Source organism: Mollisia scopiformis (genome assembly GCF_001500285.1).
Source record: "Mollisia scopiformis unplaced genomic scaffold LY89scaffold_33, whole genome shotgun sequence".
Classification (NCBI taxonomy): Eukaryota; Fungi; Ascomycota; class Leotiomycetes; order Helotiales; family Mollisiaceae; genus Mollisia; species Mollisia scopiformis.
This window is the reverse complement of record NW_017263613.1, coordinates 533,042-555,408: the sequence shown is the minus strand read 5'-3', so window position 1 is coordinate 555,408 and position 22,367 is coordinate 533,042. Positions and strand designations below refer to the sequence as shown.

Below are 22,367 nucleotides of genomic sequence, written 5' to 3'. Positions count from 1 at the left end.
GACGCCCTGTTTCTGTGATAAGTTTCCCCCCTTAACTCCTGTATTCTCTCACAACACCAGTCTACCAGCATATCCCTCTAGTGGAACCGTAGCATTACAAAGGAGTAAGAGTTTTGCTCAGAAGAAAAGATATGATTCCTAACACGAGTTCTTTGACAGACATTAACATCAGCAATCAGGCATTATCTAGACTCCGAGGCAGCGCCCTGAATCAATGACTCGTCGTCTCCTCTTGGCCAATCAAGGCATTGCCCCTTTTGAAGCTGTCACGTGCAATCGACGCGGGGTTTGCGGATTTTGAGAATTTTGAGAAGCTGGCGGCTTTTGAGGAAATTGAGGACTTTCTAAGGAGTCCGAGTCGACTACTAGAATATGTATGACGATGGGATGTCAACAGGGAACTACACATTGGATATATAAACTCAGCTTGAATAGTCTGTAAGAGTTTCCGATCAGCAATCTATCATCGACACTACAATCTACTCTCAAGAACACATAATTATCAACGTCCATCATGGGCTTCGCAGGCGATATCGTTCAAATGAATGTCGGGCAGATCTTACAATCTCCCTTCATACCACATGTAGACCTCACGGGTCAGACAATCGTCATTACTGGAGCCAATACAGGTCTCGGTTTCGAAGCCGCTAAACACTTGTTCGTCCTCAACATACTTTAGAACTCATCCACTAATCACCATATAGCTATAAACTTAATGTCTCCAAATTAATCCTCGCATGCCGCAACATGACTAAAGGCGAAGCAGCTCGAAAAGCAGTCCTCGCCTCGAACCCTACCTTCGAAGGCAAAGTCGAAGTCTGGCCGCTCGACATGTCATCCTTTGCATCCGTTCTTGCCTTCGGCGATCGCTTGAACTCCCTCTCAAGACTCGACGCCTTCCTCTCCAATGCCGGCATCGAGACCAATGATTACGAGCAATTCGAAGGTCACGAATCAGTCATTACAGTGAACGTCATCTCTACCTTCCTTGTTTCTATGCTAGCGATCCCCAAGTTGAGAGAGACGGCAAAAGCGCAGAAGAGACCGACACGATTGGTTGTAACGGGGTCGGTGATGCATATCTTTGCCAAGTACCAGCATTTAGTCGAGCCAGGTCGCGGACGGATCTTCAGTTCATTGGATGATGAAAAGACAGCAGATATGAGTGGGAGATATAATCTGAGCAAGCTGATGGTGCTGTTGGGAGTTAGGCAACTTGCTGACCAGTTGGATATTGGTACGAAGCAAGGACAAGGAGACGTGATTGTGAACTGCGTCAATCCGGGGTGGTGTAAGACTGAGCTGTTTCGGATGAACACTGGTGGCCTTGGTGGTAAGATTGGGCTTGCATTGATTGGTAGATCGGCGGAAGATGGGGGGAAGACACTTGTGCATGCTGCGGTCGCTGGAAAGGATACTCATGGGAAATATTTGGATGCTTGTCGAATTAAGCCGGAGTCCACCTGGGTGAGGAGCAAGGCGTCGATCGAGACTGAGAGAAGGATGTGGCTGGAGCTGGTAGAGATCTTGGAGGCTATACGACCCGGTGTGACCAGATTGTAATTATATATCAGCGGTCGTGATCATCTGTCATTAGTAGAATGTATCGAAGCCGTCCAGTTCGATGGGATCACTACCCAAGTCTTGAACAAAAGATTCCCAGTTGACCCAAGACAGCATGTCCTCTTGGTCCCAATTATTGCCTTGCTGGTACAAATCTTGGACATGATCGCTCGTTAATGTCCATTCATAATTCTGGACATTTGTCTCGAGCACAGGTGGTTCGAGTGGTACGCTGACGTTCTGAAGCCTATTGGTACCTGTTCCGACTACCTTCCCGCTCTTGAGTGTTCGCGCTGATTGAGCTTTACTCATCAACTTTTCAAGCGAATTCCATAGAACAGGGTCATGAATTGTGGTCTTGTATTTAGCAAAGCTGGCTTCGGCAACCATCCAAGCTCTTTCGATAAGTGAACCCTCGGTATGCTCACAGAGCTCAGCAAGGACAATCGCTAGAGCGTACCACTTATTCCAAGCAAACCACTCCCAGGCTCTGAATTCATTTGTTTCAGTTTTGCGTACTGTTTGCTCCAACACCTCCGTGGCGACTTGCAGGATGTTGAGATCCTCATTTGGTGGAGGCTTGGTACTGTAGAATCGATACATCGGGCGACGTACTTGGAGTCGAAGATTGACGACCATCGCTTCGCAGACGATTTTGGTGAAAAGCTGAAATGGGTCATTGAGGTTGCAGTATATGACGAATTTCTCGTTCAGAGAATTCGCACAATCTTCCACGATGGCATATCGTCGAGTCCAGTCTTTTTGTAAAGTTGGAATCGGAGTTCCATCTGAATCGAGGGGAGTATATATCATCCTCCGCATCTGACGTAACATTTCATGAGTAGCGCATGCAAAGGTCATATCGCAGAATGTGAGTCTACTCGCCGGAATCGTTCCAGTAGCGGGCGAGATGTCCTCGTCATTGATGTGAAGTGGAGTATTTCTGAGCAGGACTCCATTCGCAAGAGCCGAGTATGAGCCACTATCAAAGGCCGCTTGAAGGTCCAAGATACCTATGGAGTACCAGATGCGGCGTCTCATTTCTGTCTCGAAGACGCTATGTTTTTTGTTCTCAAGATCCAGGCCAAGAAATTGTCCAATACGAACAGCAGTTCCCACAATGACACAGACAGCTCGAGGTCCTTTGAAAACTCGAAATCCAGCCTTTCCATATATTAGCCGAAGCAATTTTGACAAGAGATTTTCTCACTCACCAAGTAGACGACAAACGCTTGTAAGACTGTCAAATTGGTGGTAGTAAGTAGCCCAGACCTTGATAACATGACTTCAGCAGCTAGCTTGAGTCTGTTGTTTAACTCATCTTTGCTTGACCCAAGGAGCTGAGAGCATTCAGACACTGAAAGACTATTCACAGCAGTGAAGAAGACAGAAAATTTGAGCGCTTCTTGTGCTAAATTCAAAGGCCCTGCCCGCAGCAACATTGTTCTCAGAGAAGGTCCGTGACAAACTTTGAAGATTGGATCAATTCGAGATAGATAAACATCAAGCAATGCAGAGACGACGTTCCTGGGCGGTGATTCGAGTATATGAGCTTGCACAAAACATGAAGCATCGCCATGCATCAAAATATCGAAGGTCCGAGATTGGATTCCTTCGGTTACGTCTGGTTTCGGCTGATTAAGTTCATCATCAACCAAATCATCTAAGAGCTCTCGAATTCCGACGACTTCCTCATTGATGGACGACCACGCCGGTTCCGATGCCTTGCCAATTGTGTCGTCTTCCGGAGGCGTGAGACCGACCGACATTTCCTCGATCCTTTGAGATAACAATTTCTCCAATCTGGCAACTCTTTGTCGAAGATCTCCGTCGCGCTGAGCTACATGGCGGCCTCTCGGAAGTCGAGCTCTCGTTATCGGAGTGCAGATGAGGCCTGCTTGCTGACATGCAGAGCATGGACTCTCTTTGTCGCATTTTCTTTTTCGGCGTTGGCAATTGCCACAGCTGAGCTTTGCGACGAGTTTCCCATTTTCTATGTTGGAGGTGATACGTTGCATGATGATGATGATGATGATGCTCGAGTGGTGCGGGATTGAAGTTGCGGATGAACCTTTTAAAGAATCGCTAGTCATGCTAAATAGCGACCGTCACGTCTACGAGTCATTTGAAGAAACATGTGAGAAGCCTATAAATCAATTTTGGCATAACTACGACTATGGAAAAGAGGCCTAATTGTTCGATACTACCAAACCATCAACGGCCCAAGTGTTTGTTCTTATTACATCCTGTTAAATCGCTCAATAAAGTTACTTGCGCCAAGCTGTTCGTCCAAGAACTCTCTTGGTCTTCGAGGTTCGAATCCATAGATGCTCGAATATTGTCCGCCAAAGAGCGTTGTTCGGAGGCGCTCTTAGTAGGGGAAAACTTGCCACAACCGAAAGCAAATGTCAGCCTTGACAAACTGCGGAATGTAACGGCTGGGTGTGACAAGGGGGGGTTAATGACTTCCTTTGTTTGGAAATCTACCACGTCTAGAACAAATTTTTGGATCCTGTGCGAGTGCATAAGCTTGGAGAGACCTTTGTAGACCGTATCCAGAGATGATGATGGTATCTAAAACCATCATCACTTTCATGGAACCTGTCCCTCAATGCAAGACACAGCTGGAGTTGGGATTGTTTGAAGTCAAGCAGGTCTTCATAGTGCTCTAGCGTAGAGGACCTGGATTCATAGCAGGGAGAAAGTGCGACGGGAGAACCATAAGAGCTGCCGATGGCGCAAATCAAAATACTTCCGAATCCGGGATCACGAACTCCTCTCGCGATCCTTTCGTAGGATACATGTATCGTCCGTGGCTCGAAGCTGCACTGCCAGATCTGAAGTCTCAACTCAGCCGGCAACATGCCGAAGCAGGTGAAGGACCGGCCGTTCCCTTTACCAAATTGGACTTGCATTCCAGGTAATCCATTGCTCATGTGAGTAGCCATAAGCGAGCCGTGGTTTGGAATCTTTGCCGTTGAAGACTTGGCTGCTCCAATCTGATAGTCCCGAGCGACGTAAAGGATGGAGAGGAAGCGCAAAGCAAAGGCGCAGTATTCGGAATTGGAGTTTCTAGATTGCAATGTAGCTGGCGGTCTAATGTCGAATGCTGACCATATGAAGCCAATACAAATTTGTATTATTGTGAGAAAATAGTGTGTAGTTGTGTTGGGTTCTGTTGTATGAAGGAAGAACAAAGCTCTAAGTATTCATACTGCCAAAACTGGTAGCGCGCAGTAGAAGAGTGAATAGATGGCAGGACTACGCTACTAGCCCTAGTGTCCCCGGTCAATGGTCGCATTTGCAAGTTAAGTAGGCAAGAAGTCAAAATAAGCTTCTATTTTACATATCCATACAGGTCTGAAAACGTGACTTATCTGTCTACTATCCACCCACTGGACCACCGGCCCAAGTGCCTGGCTCCATCACGTCCCTTAATTTTGCTAGTTTCCAAGGTACATTACCAAATGTCATCTGTTTCAATCGTCAGCGCTCAATATCCGAGCCGCACACAATGTCTCGTTTCTTCCCTCTCACACTCAAGGACAGCGGTCCTATGTTCGAGATCGGAGAGTAAAACCTTAAAAGTCGCCGAATCGCACCGTAGTTCTTAATCCTCTCCGAATAACTCTTTTATGCCGTCATAACGACTGCGCGCTATACCTCCTCTACTAATCTCAACAGCACGACCAATTTCTCTAGGAAACGTGAAATTTCGGAATCCATCCTAAAGTTGAGGCGGAAGCTGCCCAAGCGCGAGAACCGTCCAGTAAAGAGGAACGAATGTGTCATTGGATGATTCATCATGCTTGACATGAAGGGTTGTGCAACATTCAATATCGCCAAACCTGCCCGAAGTATTTTTAAGAGCGGAATGTCGGTGCGCGTTACGAAGATAAAACCTCCAGAAAGCTTTCTTAATAATAGGGCAGGTGCTCGTTTTAAAACAGCTTGTTTTAAACCGTTTTAAAACACGTTTTAAAACAGTTTTATAAAAAGCTAATATTTTAAAATAGAAATATATTAAAATTACGTGGAATATAAATAAAAAAAAACTCCGAAAAAAAAACTTTTATATTAATATTTTTAATACTTTTAATACTTTTTGTCACGGTTCTAGTGATATCATCGGGTATATTACGTGAGATGTTTCATTTAATGTTTGAGCTAGTGCTGAGGATTCAGCTTATCTGGCCTCAGCACTCTTCTACTCTTTTAATTTTTGGTCTATTATTCACAGATTAGTGCGTACGTTTTAATACTTAGTCCAGAGTGCGTGGCTGTCACACTTTTAATACTTTTAATACTTTTAATACTTTTAAAAATAATTCGTGGATTGAAAATCTATGGAATAGAATAAAAATCTATAGAATTAGGAGAAATTCCATGGATACGACCATTCTATGGATTCGCGGTTACAGATATCCGGAAATCATGAGGGTGTCAAAGCTCGTATTCACTTTCAATTCCGAAAAGCCCTTGAACTTGATAGAATCCCATCCTCTCCCATTCTTGCGGCGCAGATCAGGATGCTGCGTGATATTGTCGGCTTTTTCGATAAGGATATCCCTATAGAAGACAAGAGCGAACACTCGAGACTCCTGGCAGACTGAAAGTGCAATGGGCTGGGGAGCATGGTCACCAAGGCAGCCGATGGTACAGCGCAGAGCTAACTGAGGAAGGTTGTTGGGATGCACTGTCCCGACCTCTTCGAAGGACATATGCACGCGTTTCGGCTTGAAAGTATCCTCCCACTACAGTAAATTAGCATATGCTTCGAAGGGATGATCAAGGTAGCAGCAGCCGAGCTCCTCGAGCTCTCCTTGGATACATTCGATTCCCATTGCTCGGCTTCACAAGAAAGGGAAAAACAGAAAAGAAAAGGGTTTGCTAACAATTTGGAGTCTGAGCTCGGCTGGCAGCCTAGAGAAACAGGTGAACGTCCTCTCTTGCGGTTGCTGGATTCGGTGTGGAACGAGCGCGGTGTGTGTGGACATGGTGATGACGAAGCCGAAGACCTTTACCACAAGAACAAGACTCCTGCTACTTGGTGGGGTGTATGTTGGCGATTGTTGAAGGGCTAAGACGAATGGCTCGGTGTTTTGAAGTTGAGAGTGGTGAGCTGCGCAAAGGGTCGAGCACAAGGCAAAGACGAAGACTCTTGGGCTTGCTGTCTCTCGATTGCGGTGTGCTTTTCAGTAAGAAGTTACAGCGTCGTCGCGCTGTGTTGTGTTGAATGTGAAAAGGAAGGGAAGCAAGCTCGAAGTATTTGGGGCGCAATTTCTTAGTGCGCAGCTCGATGTTCGAGATCGAAAGTAAAGTGAAGACGAAGGCTACTTGAAGTTCCCGAAGAATCTATTCCTTGTCGATATCGCGGAGAACAGAAGTAAATTCAGTATGCGCGGAGCGTTCGGAAGTATCTGGAGTTGTTTCGTGTTGTGCTTTGTGTTGAACTGCGGAAGCCCAAACCCTTCATGATTATAGAAAATACTGGTTTTTCTTAGCTCGGACTAGTATTTCATAATTCGAGACCAGATGAAAGCGCTAGCTAAACCTCAATATATACCTTGAATGACCTTTGTTTGCTAGAAGTTGGAGAGAAGGTGACTTTACGGTCTTTCGATCTCAGACGATCCTGGAATTTGGTAAGTCGGTTTTGTTAATTGGTGTAGGAGATTCAATGATTGATTACAAGGAATATGATTCGTAGTTGGCTTTGCGGAAGCATACGATATGAACAATGTATGGCCACCTGGCGAACATGAAGTAGCACGTCACAATCCATTCAATGGGCCCGTCAGAGTACAAGACGTAAAGTTTTCATTTTTTTCCATTACGCACTATGTGATGCATTTTTTGACTCTCAATCTTCTGTAGCGCCATATCATCCTCTATTAGCAAACCCGATAGGCCGTTACTTATAGTATCCAGCCATGCAATGCTCCAGCCCGGTGAACACCAAGTAGGGTATCAAGATAAAGCATAAACTCCTTGCCATAAGCCATTGAGACCAACCCCAGCCAGCGTGTTGAAAGAAGCAGGAAACGCAAACATAACAATGTCTTTTAGACATATGGTGGAAAGCAAATATCAAAACAACGAATACAAAAACAAGAACTTGGTAGTGTTGTACAATGAACAGTATCTATGCAGGAACACCAAACAGAAAGGCAAGTTGCTGAACACCGAGACGGCCCACTTCCCTGTTTGCACCTTCATCAAGAGCAGATTCAACGAGTCTTCGCTTTTTCTCCTGGAGTGCGATGATTCGGTCTTCGACAGTCTTCTCGATTAGGATGCGGTGGACTTGTACCTCTCTCTGTTGACCAATTCGATAAGCGCGATCGACAGCTTGCATCTCGATGTAAGGATTCCAGAAAGGATCTAGGATGATAACTCGAGAAGCAGCGACCAGATTCAGACCAGCGTTTCCGGCCTTGAGAGAGATGAGCATGATGTTGTAATCCTTTGAATCCGTAAAACTGACAACGGCATCATTTCGCTCGTCGGCGGACATACCTCCATCATAGCGCAGGAATTTGAAGTTTTTCTCGTTGATGGGAACAGAGAGAAGATCAAGAAGCGAGACAAATTGACTGAAGACAATAGTCTTTTGTTGCTCTTCTTGAAATCGTTCCAACAACTCGACACACTTCGTAACCTTTGCCGATGGTTGCCAGTGCTTCTTCAAATGTTTCATATAGCGCTTACGACCCGCCTTCGACTTATTTCCTTCCTTCTTCAGCATGGCAATGGAGATATGAGTTGACTTCTCTTTCTGCTTTCCTTTTTTGTCCTTCTTCGGACGCTTGGACTTTGTCTTGCTCTTGGACTTGGATCTGGACTTGGCTACAGCTTTGCCCTTGCCCTTGGATCTCTTGGAGATGTCTTCGGCTTCATCGTCGGCCTCTTCATCTTCAGTCGGATCGTCGTCGATGCCATCAGTGTCGGAGATGTCATCTGGGACAATGAAGCCACGAAGATCTCCGTCACTGTTGATATCTTGTTCGCTTTCCGAATCAGAATCATCGTCGATTTCATCGCTGTCACTATCCTCACTGTCTGTGAGATCGTTGTCGTCATCAGCGGCGACTGCATCAGGCTTGTGGACCTTCTTGAATGTGCCGTAGTCAATCACCTTACTCATATTAAGAACGCCACGACAAGTAGGGCATTTACAAGTCGCCGCACCCTCTTCGCCTTCGGCAACATGTTGCTGAGCTGCAGAATCGGCAATCTTGGCCAAGCACTCGGAACACGTATCATGGCCGCACGGGATTATGATTCTCGGGTTTTCTACACCATCGTAGCAGACGGGGCACTGTGAAGTTAGACAGGGGGTATATCGTACAATAGGGTGACTTACATCAAAAGCATCTTCAGCCGCGAGTAGTCTAGCAACAACATCAGGCGCGAGACTACGAGCGAATTCCATCATATCCTCTGCATTCGGACCTCCAACCATAGGGGCTTCGTCGAAGTCTTGGATCAGATGAGGATGACAACATGCTTGACGAAGGCGGAGTAGAAGTACCAAAACGTTGGAGTAATTCTTGTTGACAGTGCCCGCCTTGAGATATCTTGAGAACTTGATTTGAGTCTTGGTCTCAAGTGCTGTGTAAAAGTCCTGCTCAGCTTCGTCGAACACGACATGCTGGATCTCCTCTGTCTTCGGATGAAGAGTGATGATAGGCTTGCCGTCGATAAGGGAAGTCTTGGTTCGTCGCAATAGGATGGCTTTCAAGACAGTCTGGAGCTTTCTCATAGCTTTATCGAGGTCGTATCCTCTCTTCTCCTTTGTCAGCATACCGAATTCTGTGTTGAATTTGGACCATTCGTTGTAGGGTTTGATTCTGAGGAAATGAATCAGAGAATACAGTTCTCCAACGTTGTTCATCATTGGTGTACCAGTGAGGCAGAATCGATATTTGGAGTCAAGTTGGCAGGCAGCCTTGGCTGCTTGGACGCCTCTGTTCTTGATACATTGTGCCTCATCGAGCAAGACGCGAAAGAACACACTCTTGGGGCCCAGAAGAGGAAATAGCTTCCTCATAGGGGCCTGATCATACTCCTGGTTTTTACGCTCCTCAAGGTATTTGATGATCTGTCTGTACTCGGATCCTAAGGTTCCATAAGTGGTTAAGACTACGTCGTAGGTTCGAAGATCATCCCAGGAGGTCTTTCGGCCCTTGCCGTGCATTAAATAAGTGCTGAGCCTATGGTTAGGTGTGATTTTGACCCTAATCTCGCGTTCCCACTGGCGGACTAGAGCAACTGGTCCAACAATCAAAGTAGTCTATTATCCATAAGTTTTAGATGTGCATAAAATTTCCGAAAGATAGAACAACAAGAGCAACATACCTTACAGAGCGGGTCTGTCGATCGACGACTCAGCATGAGAGCGAGCGCCGAGATGGTTTTGCCCAAACCCATATCATCAGCCAGGATACCACCCCTACTGCTTCCTTCTTCCATTGACTTCATCCATGTCAAAGCAATCTTTTGGTGTTCGTACTAGCTGTGTTATTATCTTGAACATCTGAAAAGTGTTTGGCATACTCACCAAGGGGTACACTAATCCATCTGGAGTGCCTTCTCTGTTCTCAGGTGGAAGATCTTCGTCAGGACGGATGTTCTCCAACAGATTCTTGATCTCCTGGTTGGTCTTCCGTGGGTCATTCATGATGTAATCAAGAGTTCCGTTCATGCTTGGGTCTAGATTAAGATGTCGAGATATTTCATCGAAATTGTTGCCGGCATGAGAGATTAAATCGTCAAGAGGGTCAAAAAATGGTGCAGGCTGACCGAAAGCACTGGAAGGGTTGGCAAGGCCTCCACCGTACACAGGAAGGTTGCTCATTGTGTAGCCTTGGCCGGGTGCTGGAGTATGCAAGTTGGTAGGATAGACAAACTCGCTCTTGCCTGTGAAAGGGTTCTGGGAGGAGCCAGGAGCGCCATTGGTCCAATCTGGTTGCTTCCTAAGGCCGCCAAACAATGCCATCTGCAAGGCATCGCCCGTAGCAGTTTGACCCATGCGTTGCAGAGCTGCATTCCCTGCGGCAATGGATTCCGGTGAACGCTTGACGCTCTCTTGAGGTTGGTAGGCTCCCGTTGGACGACTATAACGACCATTGGCATGGAAAGCAGAAGAAGGAATGATTTCAATATCGGAATCACTAGCAGCGGAAGAGTCGTCTGGGAAGGTTCCAGGCATTGCTCTCGATGAAGAGGCTTCAGACTTGATGCCTGGACGGTTGATATTCATGGTGGCGTAGGTACTGAAGCCCGCAGCCATGTTAGAAGGCTCTTCACGCTTGACCCCAGAAGTCATAGAACGAGGCTCTGCCTTGAGGGCAGGCTCTGCTTTGATATTGGTATTCCATGGAAGCTTCCTACTAGAAGATTCACCAGCTTGTGGATTCAAAGAAGATACTCCAGCTGTAGGTGGCGGTCGCATGCCAGACATTCGTCCAAAGGCATTGTATTGGGTGTTTGGCTGTGTGCTGGAAGAACTGGCTGATGGTGGAGCATAGGATCCATTCTGAATATTACGGGCAAATTCCTCATCAAGTCTTACTTGTCGGATTCGCTCTTCCGCCAGCTTCTGTTGCTCTATGGCCATTTGGTTGCCGAACTCCTCAAGCTCTTCATCACTAGAACCACGTTAGTACTCATGTACGAAGTAAGCAACACGCAACGACAGAGGTAAGAATAAGTTGGGGAGAGTTGTAGTGAATTCGTGCACAAACAAAGTGAGGTCAAAATAGCCATCACTAAACACAGGGTATCCATACCCTGAACTCATTATAGATGAAGGTGTTCCTGGCCCTGCCATGTAGGGGCTTGGAGAGGTACGTCGAGATTTCGTCTCTTGAGGAGGATAAAGTGCACCATCGAGGTGCTTGCTATGGGATCGCTTTCGACTTGGGAGACTCATTTGGTTTGGACTAATCAGCTCCTTGAATGAATCTGCAGATTTTGGGGTCGAGGGCATGGAGGATGCAGAGGAGTTCCATTGGCTGGGAACTACAAAACTGTTAGCAAGGTGATTCCGAAGTTCGAAGCTGTTTGAGGCGGTCGAGGGTGTTTGTAGAAAAAGCAATAAGTTTTACTCACTGATAGAGCTATCCACAACTGACGTCAACGTCGAGTCGTCCTCGAGAGTAGGTTGAGCTGGCTTCTTGCTCTTAGAAGGTATAGAAGATGGTGCTTGAGCGGAGAGGGAAAACTGTGACTGTTGTGAACTAGTCAATTGTGAGGCTGTCGTGGTGGTACTGCGCCTAAGTGCGCGCAGTTGGGCCTCAAGCTGCCGAATTTCCTCTTTCACCTCATCCTCAGCAGCCTCACGATTCTGAACGGAGTCATCGATTGAGCTGAGGAGAACCTTTTGAAAGGAAATCTCGTTGATTAATTCCTGGATCTCAGCTTGAGCAGCTTGCGAACTTGGGTGCATAGGTTGTGACATTGCGGGCAAACAGGCGCATTCGCCCAGATGTGGCAATCCGCGAGGCTAGGAAGTACTGATGACGGGGTTCAACCAGCGAACATGTGCGCGGGAATGTGTACGCCCGAGTGGCTGGTGCCTGGACTCCGTATGGGTATGGAGAGTTGGTTGTACACAGTGTTTTGGTCGCAGGAAAAAGGAGTGTGGAGGTGGAAGTGGATGATGATACAAAGGAGCAAGAAAAGTAACGCGTCTTTGGAGCGCGTTTAGCTTTGGCCCGATATTTTTTTTAAGTTTATCGCCACCTCTTATCGATAAGGAAAGAGCTCAACCAGATGCCCTGTTGAGCATGTGATCAAGCCTGCATTCACGGCATGAAACTGCTTAGTATAGAACTAAACCAGTCTGTTATCCTTGCTGAAAAAGTATGCCAAAAGAGACCGCGAGCTCCTAAACCCATCTAAGTAGTCATCTAGTCTGGAGACTCTCTACTCTGTCACGTGAGATGAACCTATTCTACTTACCTACCTACATAGGTAGGTATTGAAGACAGGACGAAAGAGGACTTAGCGTCTCTTTTCTGCACGAAATTTAGATGAAAATTTTTTTTTACAGCTGATGTATTCATAGTATATTAATTAATAAGTATTTATTCTTCTCAAGATTGCTGCAAGCCTTTTTGATGCCGTGAAATCTACTTAGTCGTCAGTGACAGTGACACATTTCAACATTCTTGTAGTCTGCTATTTTGAGTTTGACGACAGGCAAGATAGTACTCGATCTCGATGCCAAACTCGTACGCCTGTCTTTGTTGGCTGACTTGCTCGCTGGGACTACCGGCTCTCGATCACGAACATCCCTCTTATCCAGGGACAATGAGCATCTAAAGTCAAGCAGTAGGTCGGCTATTCGGTGATAGATCTACGCTCAGCTTACTGGTGGACTGAGGAGAGAGCTAAAGATTTCACAATAGCCCATGATTTTTGATAGATCTTGTCATTATCCGTCATCCATTATTCTGAAAGACTTTCTACCATTGGGTTCTCCCCAAACACCTTATCCCTTCATTTCATAAGTCCTAGTCGATGAGCCTCTCCAAGACCATACGTGGCAATGACATCCTCAGCCTTGGGTTTCTTGCCTCGAACCTTGACCTCCCATTGACCTCCACCTGGTGTATAGCCCTGCACATATTCCGTACCCTCATCCATAATCTTGACGTAGACCGTCTCTCCACCATCGAAGACGTTGAAGGCTCGCTCGTTCGATGGCTCAAGAGCTTGCTTTCTTTCTGAGGAAGAACGCAAATTCCAAACCCTCGTCCAGAGCAGGATACTCGTCTTCGACATCGCCGATACGCAAGTCAGGGCTCTGTCTATGAGAGACTGTTTGGAAATGGTACGAGACTTACTAATGAGAGAATCGATGACATGCTCCATCGTCTCGTACGGAGATACTTCATGACCTCGTGAGAAGGTTGCCCGCTTGAGTTGAAAATAGAGACCTCCACCGCAAGGATCGCGCCATCCCTTGCCTTGGAAGCGGGTCCCCTTATTTGGTCCTCGCTTGTTGCGGTAAGCAGGCATCTTGTGTTTCTTGTGTTTTTTGATTTCGAGAGTGGAAGATGAGCAAGGAGGGATGAGGTTGAAGAGGTTCGACGACGTGGAATATCATTAGCGTTACGTTGTCGCGTCGACCGGATTGTCCAGCAAGTACCCGAAATCAGAGGCGGCGCTCGGACCCTTCTTTGAGTTTGACGATATCTTTTTCATCTGTACTTGAAAAGGGGTTATAGAGCTTGAAAGCTACAGTCGGAGCTATTCGTTGAGCTTCCCGCGTGCTTCCAGCCCACTCCCGTATGTGCGCTTTTTTTGTAAAACACTTTACGCGCTGCCTGGCTGGTGCGGGATATACCTACAGATAAGAAATATCGAATCTTTTGCCAGGAGATCAAAGGGAGCTTTTGCACTCGTTGGGTTGCTTGTCGTCTTCCCGTAGTATGTCTTCCTCCACAATAGATCATGATTGCCGACTTAGTGTGTGTATTCTATCAACTGAAAAACATTCTCAATCTTTCGAAGTAGTCGGAATCTTATAGTCAGGACTACAGACTAGACTTGATCAGGTTAGTCCAAAGCTCCACCATTTCTCCACCATTTCTCCAACATCGAAAGCCACCAACATGCATCTTTATCAATATCATGCGGCACGACGAATCCAACATTCTGTCACATGTTCTTTCACTCATCAGAAGCCTATGATGAACTCGGACTGGAGATCCAGTCAAATGAACCTTCAATGGCGCCATACATCCCTTCACGTAAAGCCTCCAAGTTTCAGTGCCTTCCCGCTGTTAGCTTTTGTTATTTGAGTGCTTACTTGGCAGGGTTCCGCATCCTGAATATGTTGAAAGCTATTGGTCGAGGTCTCTGACAAGATTCGTCAGTGGGACGAGTAATCCTGATCAAGAAGCTAAAAATCTAAGCTTTCTTGGAACTTTGATGCAGATGCTCGCGAGGGAAGTGCTGCTTTGAGCTGTCAGAAAGGAGCTGGTTTTGTCAGTGCGGGGCTGGCCCCTATTCGCTAAGCGAGTTTCGCGGTATGAAGATATCAAATACATCCATAGTTTTTCTTTCATAGTACATTAACCCGATATTCTATTAAAAATTATAACTCCTTTGGTGAGGCGTATTAGTACTATTCTATTTCCCATTTTCCAATCCTCGAAATGAAACCACTACAAAACCCTCACCAGAAAGCCCTTGGTAAATGAACATACCCAAATCATACACCAAGCATATTCAAATTCCCAAAGCAAAAACCTAAAGACATTTGACCTTACCCAAGCCTCGTTCTGCGTTAACCGTCTTATCGACATACCACAAAAGGGACAACCAATTTGCCCACCTCACAAGCGGAGCAAACGCCCCATGCCAGATCTGCCCCCTAGCACCGCCGACAATATCTCTGGCCAGCTTCTCGGCAAGAACTTCAACTTTCATAGCTTGGCGCTGATGGTCCATTCGCTCTTTGTATGCGGTGTCTTGAGCATTGTAATAGTACGAGGTCTTGGGCAACTTCATCTGACCACCAGGTTTGGCAAACATGGGCGTATCAGCGGAACCGCACATGATTGTAACAACTCGCACACCTAGAGGTTCGAGCTCAAACTTCAACGTTTCTGAGATACGGGCTTCTGCTGCTTTGGAACTGGCAAAGATGCCTGAATGCGGGTTTAGCTTTTTTCTCACTGGGTTGAAGTTTTGACTAACCTGCCCACACCATATTCATGACCCCGTCAATAGAGCTCTGGTTGACTATTACTCCCTTTGCGTCGATTAACAGCGGAGCAAATGCCTGGACCATGGCAAGAGGACCCCAAACGTTGACATCGTACAACTTCTTCGCTTCTGTAACGTCGACATCCAGCAGCGGAGAAAGAAACTCGACACCAGCATTGTTGACCAAGATATCGAGGCTCCCGTCTGTGCGCTTTGTGACTATATCTTTGCATTGCGAAATGGTTTCTGGAACAGTAACATCCAGCTTGAGAATCTCCACGTTGCTTAACTCCGAAAGATCCCCAACCTTCGCAGGATCGCGGGCTGTAGCGAAGACGTAGAAACCCCGGTCGTGAAAGTTCTTGGCTATAGCCCAGCCAATGCCGCCCGTACTGCAACCGGTGATCAGGACTGTTCTCTTCTGTATAGTTGCCATTGTGTGTCGTTGTTGGTGGGAATATTGATAAAAGCGTGAGGTTGATGCGGACTTGACAATGATTCACTCTCCTTTATGGGAAAGGAACGCAGAGCAATCGCAGGCTGTTTGCAACATTATTACTACCGAAACTTACGAAAAAACCTACTAAATGATCGAAACAATTATTACGTGGAACTTTTGAAAGGTCAAGAATGAGTGAACCGGGAGCTTCGGTGTCGTCTTTTCTACCGAGATTCGGTAGCAACCTGGTACCGAAGGTCTGTGCGCCCAGCTATGATTGCTCAGCTGCCTCTCCGGATTCCCACTCTCCTGTCCACTTCATGGAAAGGCTTCTTCAGAGTCATTTGGTCTAAAGATAGATCCTTTCAAAGCATTGCACTACCCCTGAATCTCAGTACACGTTGTCTTCCCGACTTGATCAAGGTCTTCATTGAAGTGTTACGCAAACATGGCAACCAAAACCGAGCCTGAGATTATCCTTTACGATTTGGCCTGCATCAAGGATGTTTGCTTCTCCCCAACCGTCTGGCGTATCCGCCTCATGCTTAACTACAAGAAGATCCCGTACAGGACAGTCTTCCTTGAGTTTCCTGACATTGAGCCTACGCTGAAAGGGCTGTGAGCATACCACCTTCTTCATGCACTTTTCGTTCTCGCTTCTAGGCTCCAGCCTGTTTCTCTCCCGTCTTCTACCATTTATATTCCAACGCACAATGCCATTCTATTGCACTAAAAGAGACACACTGACATAGAATCCTATAGTGGACTAAGTCCCAGCGGATCTAAATATACGGTCCCCGCTATCCATCACGTGCCAACCAACATGTACATGCTAGACTCAACCCCCATCGCACAATTTCTCGAGTCAACCTATCCAGACCCTCCAGTACCGTTGACGTCAGAGCTAGGTCGTGAGATAGAGGCCAAGTCACGCTCTGTGGTTGGTGCAGCTTTTCGTACATCAGTGACACCGCGCGAGATTAACATCCTCTCTCCACGCTCGCAGGAGTACTTCCGGCGCACACGCGAGGCTTCGCTCGGACAACGACTCGAGGACCTTCTTGATGGTGACAAAGAAGAGAAGAGCTGGAATGCTGTGGGGGATGGTATGCGTGCTGTAGGCGAGTTGATGATGACCAACAAGACTGATGGGCCGTTCGTGCTGGGTGCCAAGCCTAGCTATACTGACTTCTTTATTGCTGGGAACCTTCAATCTGCCAGGATGGTGGACGAGGGAGTGTTCCAGAGGATTGTCCAATATTCTGGTTATAAGGAAATTTACGAGGCATCCCTGCCGTACATGGAGAAGAGAGATTGAGTAGAGAAAACTCAAAGTATGGTATATGAGCCAATACATCCATAACCTGAATCTTATGCTTTATTGAGGTGAGATGCTATCAGTTATCATGAACCTTCAAACAAGGATTGTTACCAATGCTGTTCCCAAGTTTTCAGATTCACGTACACGAGCTCATGACTATACACAGCTCTGCATCCTTCTCAGCAGCGCAAGCCTTCTAGCTGACCATACCAGCATGAGATTCCTAGAAGATTTATACTCTTCACAAACTGGTATACGGGGGCACTTCTTTCGGCTTGACCCAAGTACCCAACCATACACCAAACTTCCACAGAGGCCAAGCAATAACGCACGTGATTACAAAGGCCCAGATAGAAACGGCTCTGTCCATTTCCACCCAAATGTCTCCCAAGCCTTGCCTGTACAATTCTTTTCTGATCGCGCGCGTCAACCACCTGGTGAGCACAGCGGTAAGCTTGCCGTGCCATGGAATATTGCTTCTCATCGAGTTCATGATAAGCCGAGCTCTCTCTCTTCTTGCGTCGAGATTTGATTTATCATTGTTTGGTTTTTGAGTTTGGGTTTCTCTTTCAGAATCAGGATGAGAGTTGTTGTTGGAGCTGTTTGGCTTTTGGGTTTGATAGCGATGAGAAATGGATACACCATACGTCGTTGAAGTGGTAAAAGCGCGAAGATTGACAGAATGAAACCCTTTAGTGAGGATAGTGCTGAGAGCCCGCACAACACTGATCGAGAGCGGTGGCATTTGGGCGGTGCTACTTGCCGCGAGACTAGGTTGATAACGCGATCTAGACTGCCAGATGCAGAGCTGGTAAGCTACCATAGGGGTTTATTCCAGTGATGTGAATGTTGCTAAGGAGCTTGCATGATTTGATGTTTTGATGGTTACGATGTCGTCGAGACGTTCACATCTAGATCACGTCCCGAACCCCTTGCATATTGAGCGGCTGGTGACCGAGTTAGGCTAAGCGGAGGTTCTCAAATGACATGTCGGCTTCCCAACCTCACCATTCTCTGCTCGGGAATCTAGGATCTGAACACCCAAAGATACGGCATTAATGCGCTGTGAATGATATAAATTGATCCATCTCATAATGCTGCTTATGAGGATCGGGTTTCCTTCGATGACTTTGTTCACTTCTTCGTCCTTCGGATGATGATGACGATCCACTTGGGCAACGAAGGAGACGTTTATGGGTTTCACCAATCTGATTACCCTCCTGGTATCCATACTCCCGGAGGCTTAGATATCCCAAATGCTCGCGAGCAGGTGGGATGTTGTCGTAGGATCGAGCTTACTTTCCCATCACAAAGCTCCAACATAATTCACCACACTTCGCCATATCTTACTTCGTGCAAGTACGCTGCGAACTTATGACATTCTGAGGACCCTCCCAATCAGCGGCATTTCAAATAGCGTACTGGTAAACCTGGATCTGGTTGTTTGTGTAAAAGGTTACTTCATGTTGGTTGCAATAATCTGATCGCGTGCATGCTTCTTCCTCTTTTGCCACTACCTAGGTACTCGTCAGCTTTCTCGTCAGTTTCATGTGATTCCATTTGCTTGCTCTTTCTAACTTCACCGTACTTCTTTAGTTGCCTATTTGGTTGCAACTCACGATATTCCATTACTTGTATCCAGATGAATGCAGCTGTTGGCATGAAATTTGTTACGAATTGGTTGTCCTCTTCCTCAAATCTGTCTTCCCCGGTGTTCATTACACAATGCCTATGCAAAAGATCAAAGAGATCCATGTACAGTCTAATACCTAGGTAGAAATCCCAACTTTGCTCCCTCAGATGTTTTCAATGACTCCTGATGACAAAAGCAAACCGATCCTTTGTTGAATAAAAAAATAGCCATGATCGCTTCCAAAAAATCAAATCACAACCTACTCCTCTATTCCGTAAATGTTGTGCAGCAATGTACTCATGTCTAATTTTGGGGAACCCAACTCCAACAACCCTCGATTCTCTGTCAACCTAACGACGACGTCGCCAGTGGCGATGTTGGGTATTTCCACTTTGTAGCTGTTCTTGCTGTTCACCATGGTCTTGAGGGACGAAATTGGCGTAATTCTGTGCTCTCTTCTCATCCCACTTGTCTTCCATCTGCTTCTCAGCTCTTGTAACTTCGTCTTGAGCATCTTGAGGGAGTGTTCCAACAATATTTCGAACCTCGTCTCGGCGAACGGATTCGAGGTCGATCATCATTTGAGTGAAGGGCCCAGACGAATTTACTTGAGATGAATGTTAGTCAACTTTCTTGCACAAGAGTCTGATACTTACACGCTTTCATGTACTCTTCTTGCTGGGTCCAAAAGTTACCCTTCTAGTTCAGGGCGATGTGCTATGATCAATCGCATCACGAACAGGGCCGGTAGGTCAGTGTGGGTCTCGACGTCGAAGTCCTCCTCGAACCGGGAGAAGACATCCAGATCGAACAGAAATCCATTGCTGAGAACAATGTTGACGGGGAGACCTTTCAGGACGTAGAAATCGCATTGTATTGACTCTCCCGAGGTTCCAAACGTCCAGTCAACTCCTCTCACAACTCCGCTTGTGAAGCTTGTCGAACCATCGACAAACTCTACCTCAAGGCTATGGGCCTTTCCTTTGTCTACTTTCAGACCGCGTGCCTGACAATAACTTTCCGAGATCAACGAAAGGTCTGAGCCAGTGTCTGGGACAGCTGCCACCAGCTCGTCGTTGAAAAAGCCCCATAGACGTGCCTTTTCGTTGCCTGCAAGATGAAAGCCTAGTCTCTTTGGGATATTGCGTGCCACAGTCACAATTCTTTGCTTGAATGTTGTCAACGTCTTTGTCTTCTTCAAGAAATCGTTGCCAAGAGCGAAACTGTGAACACATTCACGTAAATTCGAGCAGTTGAGGACATGGGGTTCGGTTTCTCCAGCAAATGTCCAGGTGAGAGAAGTGGTCCCAAGAGAGCTGATTGACTTTCCAGATCCATTCATGATTTCCTTCTCAGTGCCTGGTTCGGGTGCCAAGCCCAAAGAATTGACGAAAGCTTCGGAAGCAAAACAGCCATCAGCTCCGGTATCAGGCGCTGCCCTTGTTGGAATTCCGTTTACCTTGCCAGGTACCTCATAGGTTTTGGCCCCAGAAAAGCCAAAGGGGCATTTGTGCAGTGCTGAGCCCTGGTTTGAGTCCGTACCTGCGTTCGAGGGCTCCATACACCGCCGATACAAGGACAGGCTAGACGGCTCATCATCCCAACTACTTACGTAGGTATAACTTTTGCCTGGTGCTACTTTCTTAGCCTCTATGTTCTGCCGATGTAATATCTTCAAGTCCTGCTCAATCATGTCCCATTCCGGGAACTTCCAATATCCGCGCGCGCCCAACCTCTTCTTTTCGTTGAAGAAGTACTGTTTCAGTCCATCAAACCCTCCATTCAGCCCTAGCTGTTGTAGTGCCAAGCTTTGTATTGGGCCAGCATTCTTGAATTCGTCGGCGATAACATCCCGCTTGAACAAGTACTCGGAGAGGAGTTTTTGACAGTCGAACTCGTGAACGAGTTGTTCATCATCGATTTTGAAAAAGCGCCGATGCGGCTCGCAGTCGTAGTCATGAGGGGGAAGCTCGTTTTGGAGGTGTGAGAAGACACCGATGTCGACGGCATACTCTCCTTCCCCGATAGTGTCGTCAGCTTGGTTTTGTAGCCTCATGATATCTCCGCTCAATTGTTGAATATTGAGATTGAGAATGGCGAGTTGTGTTCAGCGCGTTCTCTCGGTAGCTAGCAAGCTCACTTATATATCCCACTGTCTCAGCAGCATGAATCAATGGAGGCCGAGGCTTCGAACTAGTGCAGGAGAGAAATGGAAGAGTTTGGAAGAAAATCAGACCAGAAAATCAAGCAAGTGGGATGAGGCTGTGAAGGTTACACAGCGGCATGGGATGATTGTGGTAACTGATTTGCTTACATTTTCGGTACGTCGGCGTTTAAATAACCCCTTTAAGATTTTGAGTTTTCGTTACTCGTTGTTTTCCGTATCAATGGAAAAATAAAAGAGTACATTGCTGAATTGCTTACAGTCCCTCCCCAATAGGATTGCGCTATGTTCGGCAAAAGAGACATCGAGAACCCACCCGTCATGAACCCAAACTGTAAAGTCCAAGATGGATTTGGTGCTTTAGCATCGTGGATGGCACTTGAAGCTGACAGCGAATCTTTTGTATTTCAAAAATTCGACGATTTAAGTGCCAGAAACTTGCTTTACCTGCAATGCGAGATGCTCGATCTGAGACGTCAGCTTGAGGCTTTTGATATGAAAGTAGCTAGGCTGGATGCTCGCATGGACTTGAAAGACGCTGCTAGGACCTGGGAAACTCTTGTGAGGATGAGCGCAGAAAAAGATCCGAATCCTGATGTCCAAAATTACAAAATTTTGATCGAAAGACTGAGGGAAACTGTAAAAGAATACCGTGAGCAGATCTTTTGGATAGTCATTGTTGCATGAGTTGATTCGTTTTCTAGACGAAGCTTTGATGTTGCAGTCCGAAGTGCTAACTTAGTTCGCCCAAGCAATAGAGCTTTGAAAGCTTTGAGAAGCTGGGTCGATGGGGGAACCACTCGAAGACCCGACGGCACGAAAATAAGACCCATTCTTGGTGGTCTAGCAAGGGATTATCTCGATAAAGAGGATGGCCTCGCAGTCATCAAACCGTTAGACGACGTGGTCTTGCTATCAAAGATGCTTAGAAACATCTGGCCAGTGAAGGTAAGATGTTCTATCCCATAACTACACAGGGCTAGGGACTAACTCTAGACAAGAGAGAAGTTTCTCGAGACGGCATCAACCTGATTGGGAGATTCCAGGAGCGCTCGATAACCCTGACAGTCAACATTATCAGCGTTGTGGTAGCGGCCATACTCCTCCTAGGCTCTATCACTGTTTCTATTTCGTTCATACTCCTTGGATTAAATTGATCATGATTTATGCTTTTACCGCAGTATTTTCGTTGAGTATCAGTGTCATGACAAACGCTAGACGAGTCGAGGTATTTGGGGCAACTGCAGCGTGAGTAGCCCAACCTCTGTTCGTTTCCGACGTGGATATGGCTAATTCTAATCAGATATGCCGCTGTCCTGGTTGTATTTGTTAGCAGTGGCAATTTGTCCGGAAGCTAGTCAGTGACATATCATCACTTCCACGCCTTCAGCTTGTGGTACCGGCTGTCAGAGATTGAAATGCCTTAGACATTTGGGGGAAAATGAAAGGGGTGTGGGGCATGGGATGGGTCAGATAGTTTCGAACATTGCGACAGACATTCCCAGATTATGTATTATCCTTT

The 22,367-nt window shown here is 46.5% G+C and overlaps 9 protein-coding genes across 9 annotated transcripts; 4 read left to right on the top strand and 5 right to left on the bottom strand.

The window, feature by feature from the left end:
• Nucleotides 1-28: 28 nt before the first annotated feature.
• Nucleotides 29-1,563, top strand: LY89DRAFT_711735 (short-chain dehydrogenase/reductase; the record flags this gene model as incomplete). Its single annotated transcript, XM_018217926.1, has 3 exons — nt 29-104; nt 160-657; nt 705-1,563. Exons 2-3 carry the CDS (start codon nt 515-517, stop codon nt 1,561-1,563), a joined length of 1,002 nt encoding a protein of 333 aa, XP_018062707.1. The 5' UTR covers nt 29-104; nt 160-514.
• A 184-nt stretch (nt 1,564-1,747) lies between these two features.
• On the bottom strand, nt 1,748-3,630 carry LY89DRAFT_725234 (uncharacterized protein; the record flags this gene model as incomplete). The annotated part of the gene is made up of 3 exons (XM_018218964.1): nt 2,778-3,630; nt 1,821-2,727; nt 1,748-1,755 (listed from the first exon to the last, which is right to left on the bottom strand). Exons 1-3 carry the CDS (start codon nt 3,579-3,581, stop codon nt 1,748-1,750), a joined length of 1,719 nt encoding a protein of 572 aa, XP_018062706.1. The 5' UTR covers nt 3,582-3,630.
• Nucleotides 3,631-7,393: 3,763 nt separating this feature from the next.
• On the bottom strand, nt 7,394-12,252 carry LY89DRAFT_711734 (uncharacterized protein). Its single transcript, XM_018217925.1, has 6 exons — nt 11,680-12,252; nt 11,358-11,589; nt 10,127-11,216; nt 9,925-10,077; nt 8,930-9,859; nt 7,394-8,884 (listed from the first exon to the last, which is right to left on the bottom strand). Exons 1-6 carry the CDS (start codon nt 12,026-12,028, stop codon nt 7,709-7,711), a joined length of 3,930 nt encoding a protein of 1,309 aa, XP_018062705.1. The 5' UTR covers nt 12,029-12,252; the 3' UTR covers nt 7,394-7,708.
• Nucleotides 12,253-13,071: 819 nt separating this feature from the next.
• LY89DRAFT_725231 (uncharacterized protein) lies at nt 13,072-14,035 on the bottom strand (the record flags this gene model as incomplete). Its single annotated transcript, XM_018218963.1, has 2 exons — nt 13,419-14,035; nt 13,072-13,382 (listed from the first exon to the last, which is right to left on the bottom strand). The coding sequence occupies exons 1-2, from the start codon at nt 13,591-13,593 to the stop codon at nt 13,072-13,074; spliced, it is 486 nt and encodes a 161-aa protein (XP_018062704.1). The 5' UTR covers nt 13,594-14,035.
• Nucleotides 14,036-14,649: 614 nt separating this feature from the next.
• LY89DRAFT_659435 (NAD(P)-binding protein) lies at nt 14,650-15,922 on the bottom strand. The gene is made up of 2 exons (XM_018212516.1): nt 15,280-15,922; nt 14,650-15,230 (listed from the first exon to the last, which is right to left on the bottom strand). The coding sequence occupies exons 1-2, from the start codon at nt 15,722-15,724 to the stop codon at nt 14,830-14,832; spliced, it is 846 nt and encodes a 281-aa protein (XP_018062703.1). The 5' UTR covers nt 15,725-15,922; the 3' UTR covers nt 14,650-14,829.
• A 126-nt stretch (nt 15,923-16,048) lies between these two features.
• Nucleotides 16,049-17,453, top strand: LY89DRAFT_691197 (uncharacterized protein). The gene is made up of 3 exons (XM_018216251.1): nt 16,049-16,345; nt 16,490-17,113; nt 17,176-17,453. Exons 1-2 carry the CDS (start codon nt 16,176-16,178, stop codon nt 17,043-17,045), a joined length of 726 nt encoding a protein of 241 aa, XP_018062702.1. The 5' UTR covers nt 16,049-16,175; the 3' UTR covers nt 17,046-17,113; nt 17,176-17,453.
• Nucleotides 17,454-18,950: 1,497 nt separating this feature from the next.
• Nucleotides 18,951-19,335, top strand: LY89DRAFT_341475 (uncharacterized protein). The gene has a single exon (XM_018206862.1). It carries the CDS (start codon nt 19,098-19,100, stop codon nt 19,296-19,298), a length of 201 nt encoding a protein of 66 aa, XP_018062701.1. The 5' UTR covers nt 18,951-19,097; the 3' UTR covers nt 19,299-19,335.
• Nucleotides 19,336-21,025, bottom strand: LY89DRAFT_341474 (uncharacterized protein). The gene is made up of 2 exons (XM_018206861.1): nt 20,996-21,025; nt 19,336-20,820 (listed from the first exon to the last, which is right to left on the bottom strand). The coding sequence occupies exon 2, from the start codon at nt 20,735-20,737 to the stop codon at nt 19,373-19,375; it is 1,365 nt and encodes a 454-aa protein (XP_018062700.1). The 5' UTR covers nt 20,738-20,820; nt 20,996-21,025; the 3' UTR covers nt 19,336-19,372.
• Nucleotides 21,026-21,130: 105 nt separating this feature from the next.
• Nucleotides 21,131-22,002, top strand: LY89DRAFT_742179 (uncharacterized protein; the record flags this gene model as incomplete). The annotated part of the gene is made up of 3 exons (XM_018220798.1): nt 21,131-21,497; nt 21,570-21,793; nt 21,847-22,002. 3 exons carry the CDS (start codon nt 21,131-21,133, stop codon nt 22,000-22,002), a joined length of 747 nt encoding a protein of 248 aa, XP_018062699.1.
• Nucleotides 22,003-22,367: the final 365 nt, after the last annotated feature.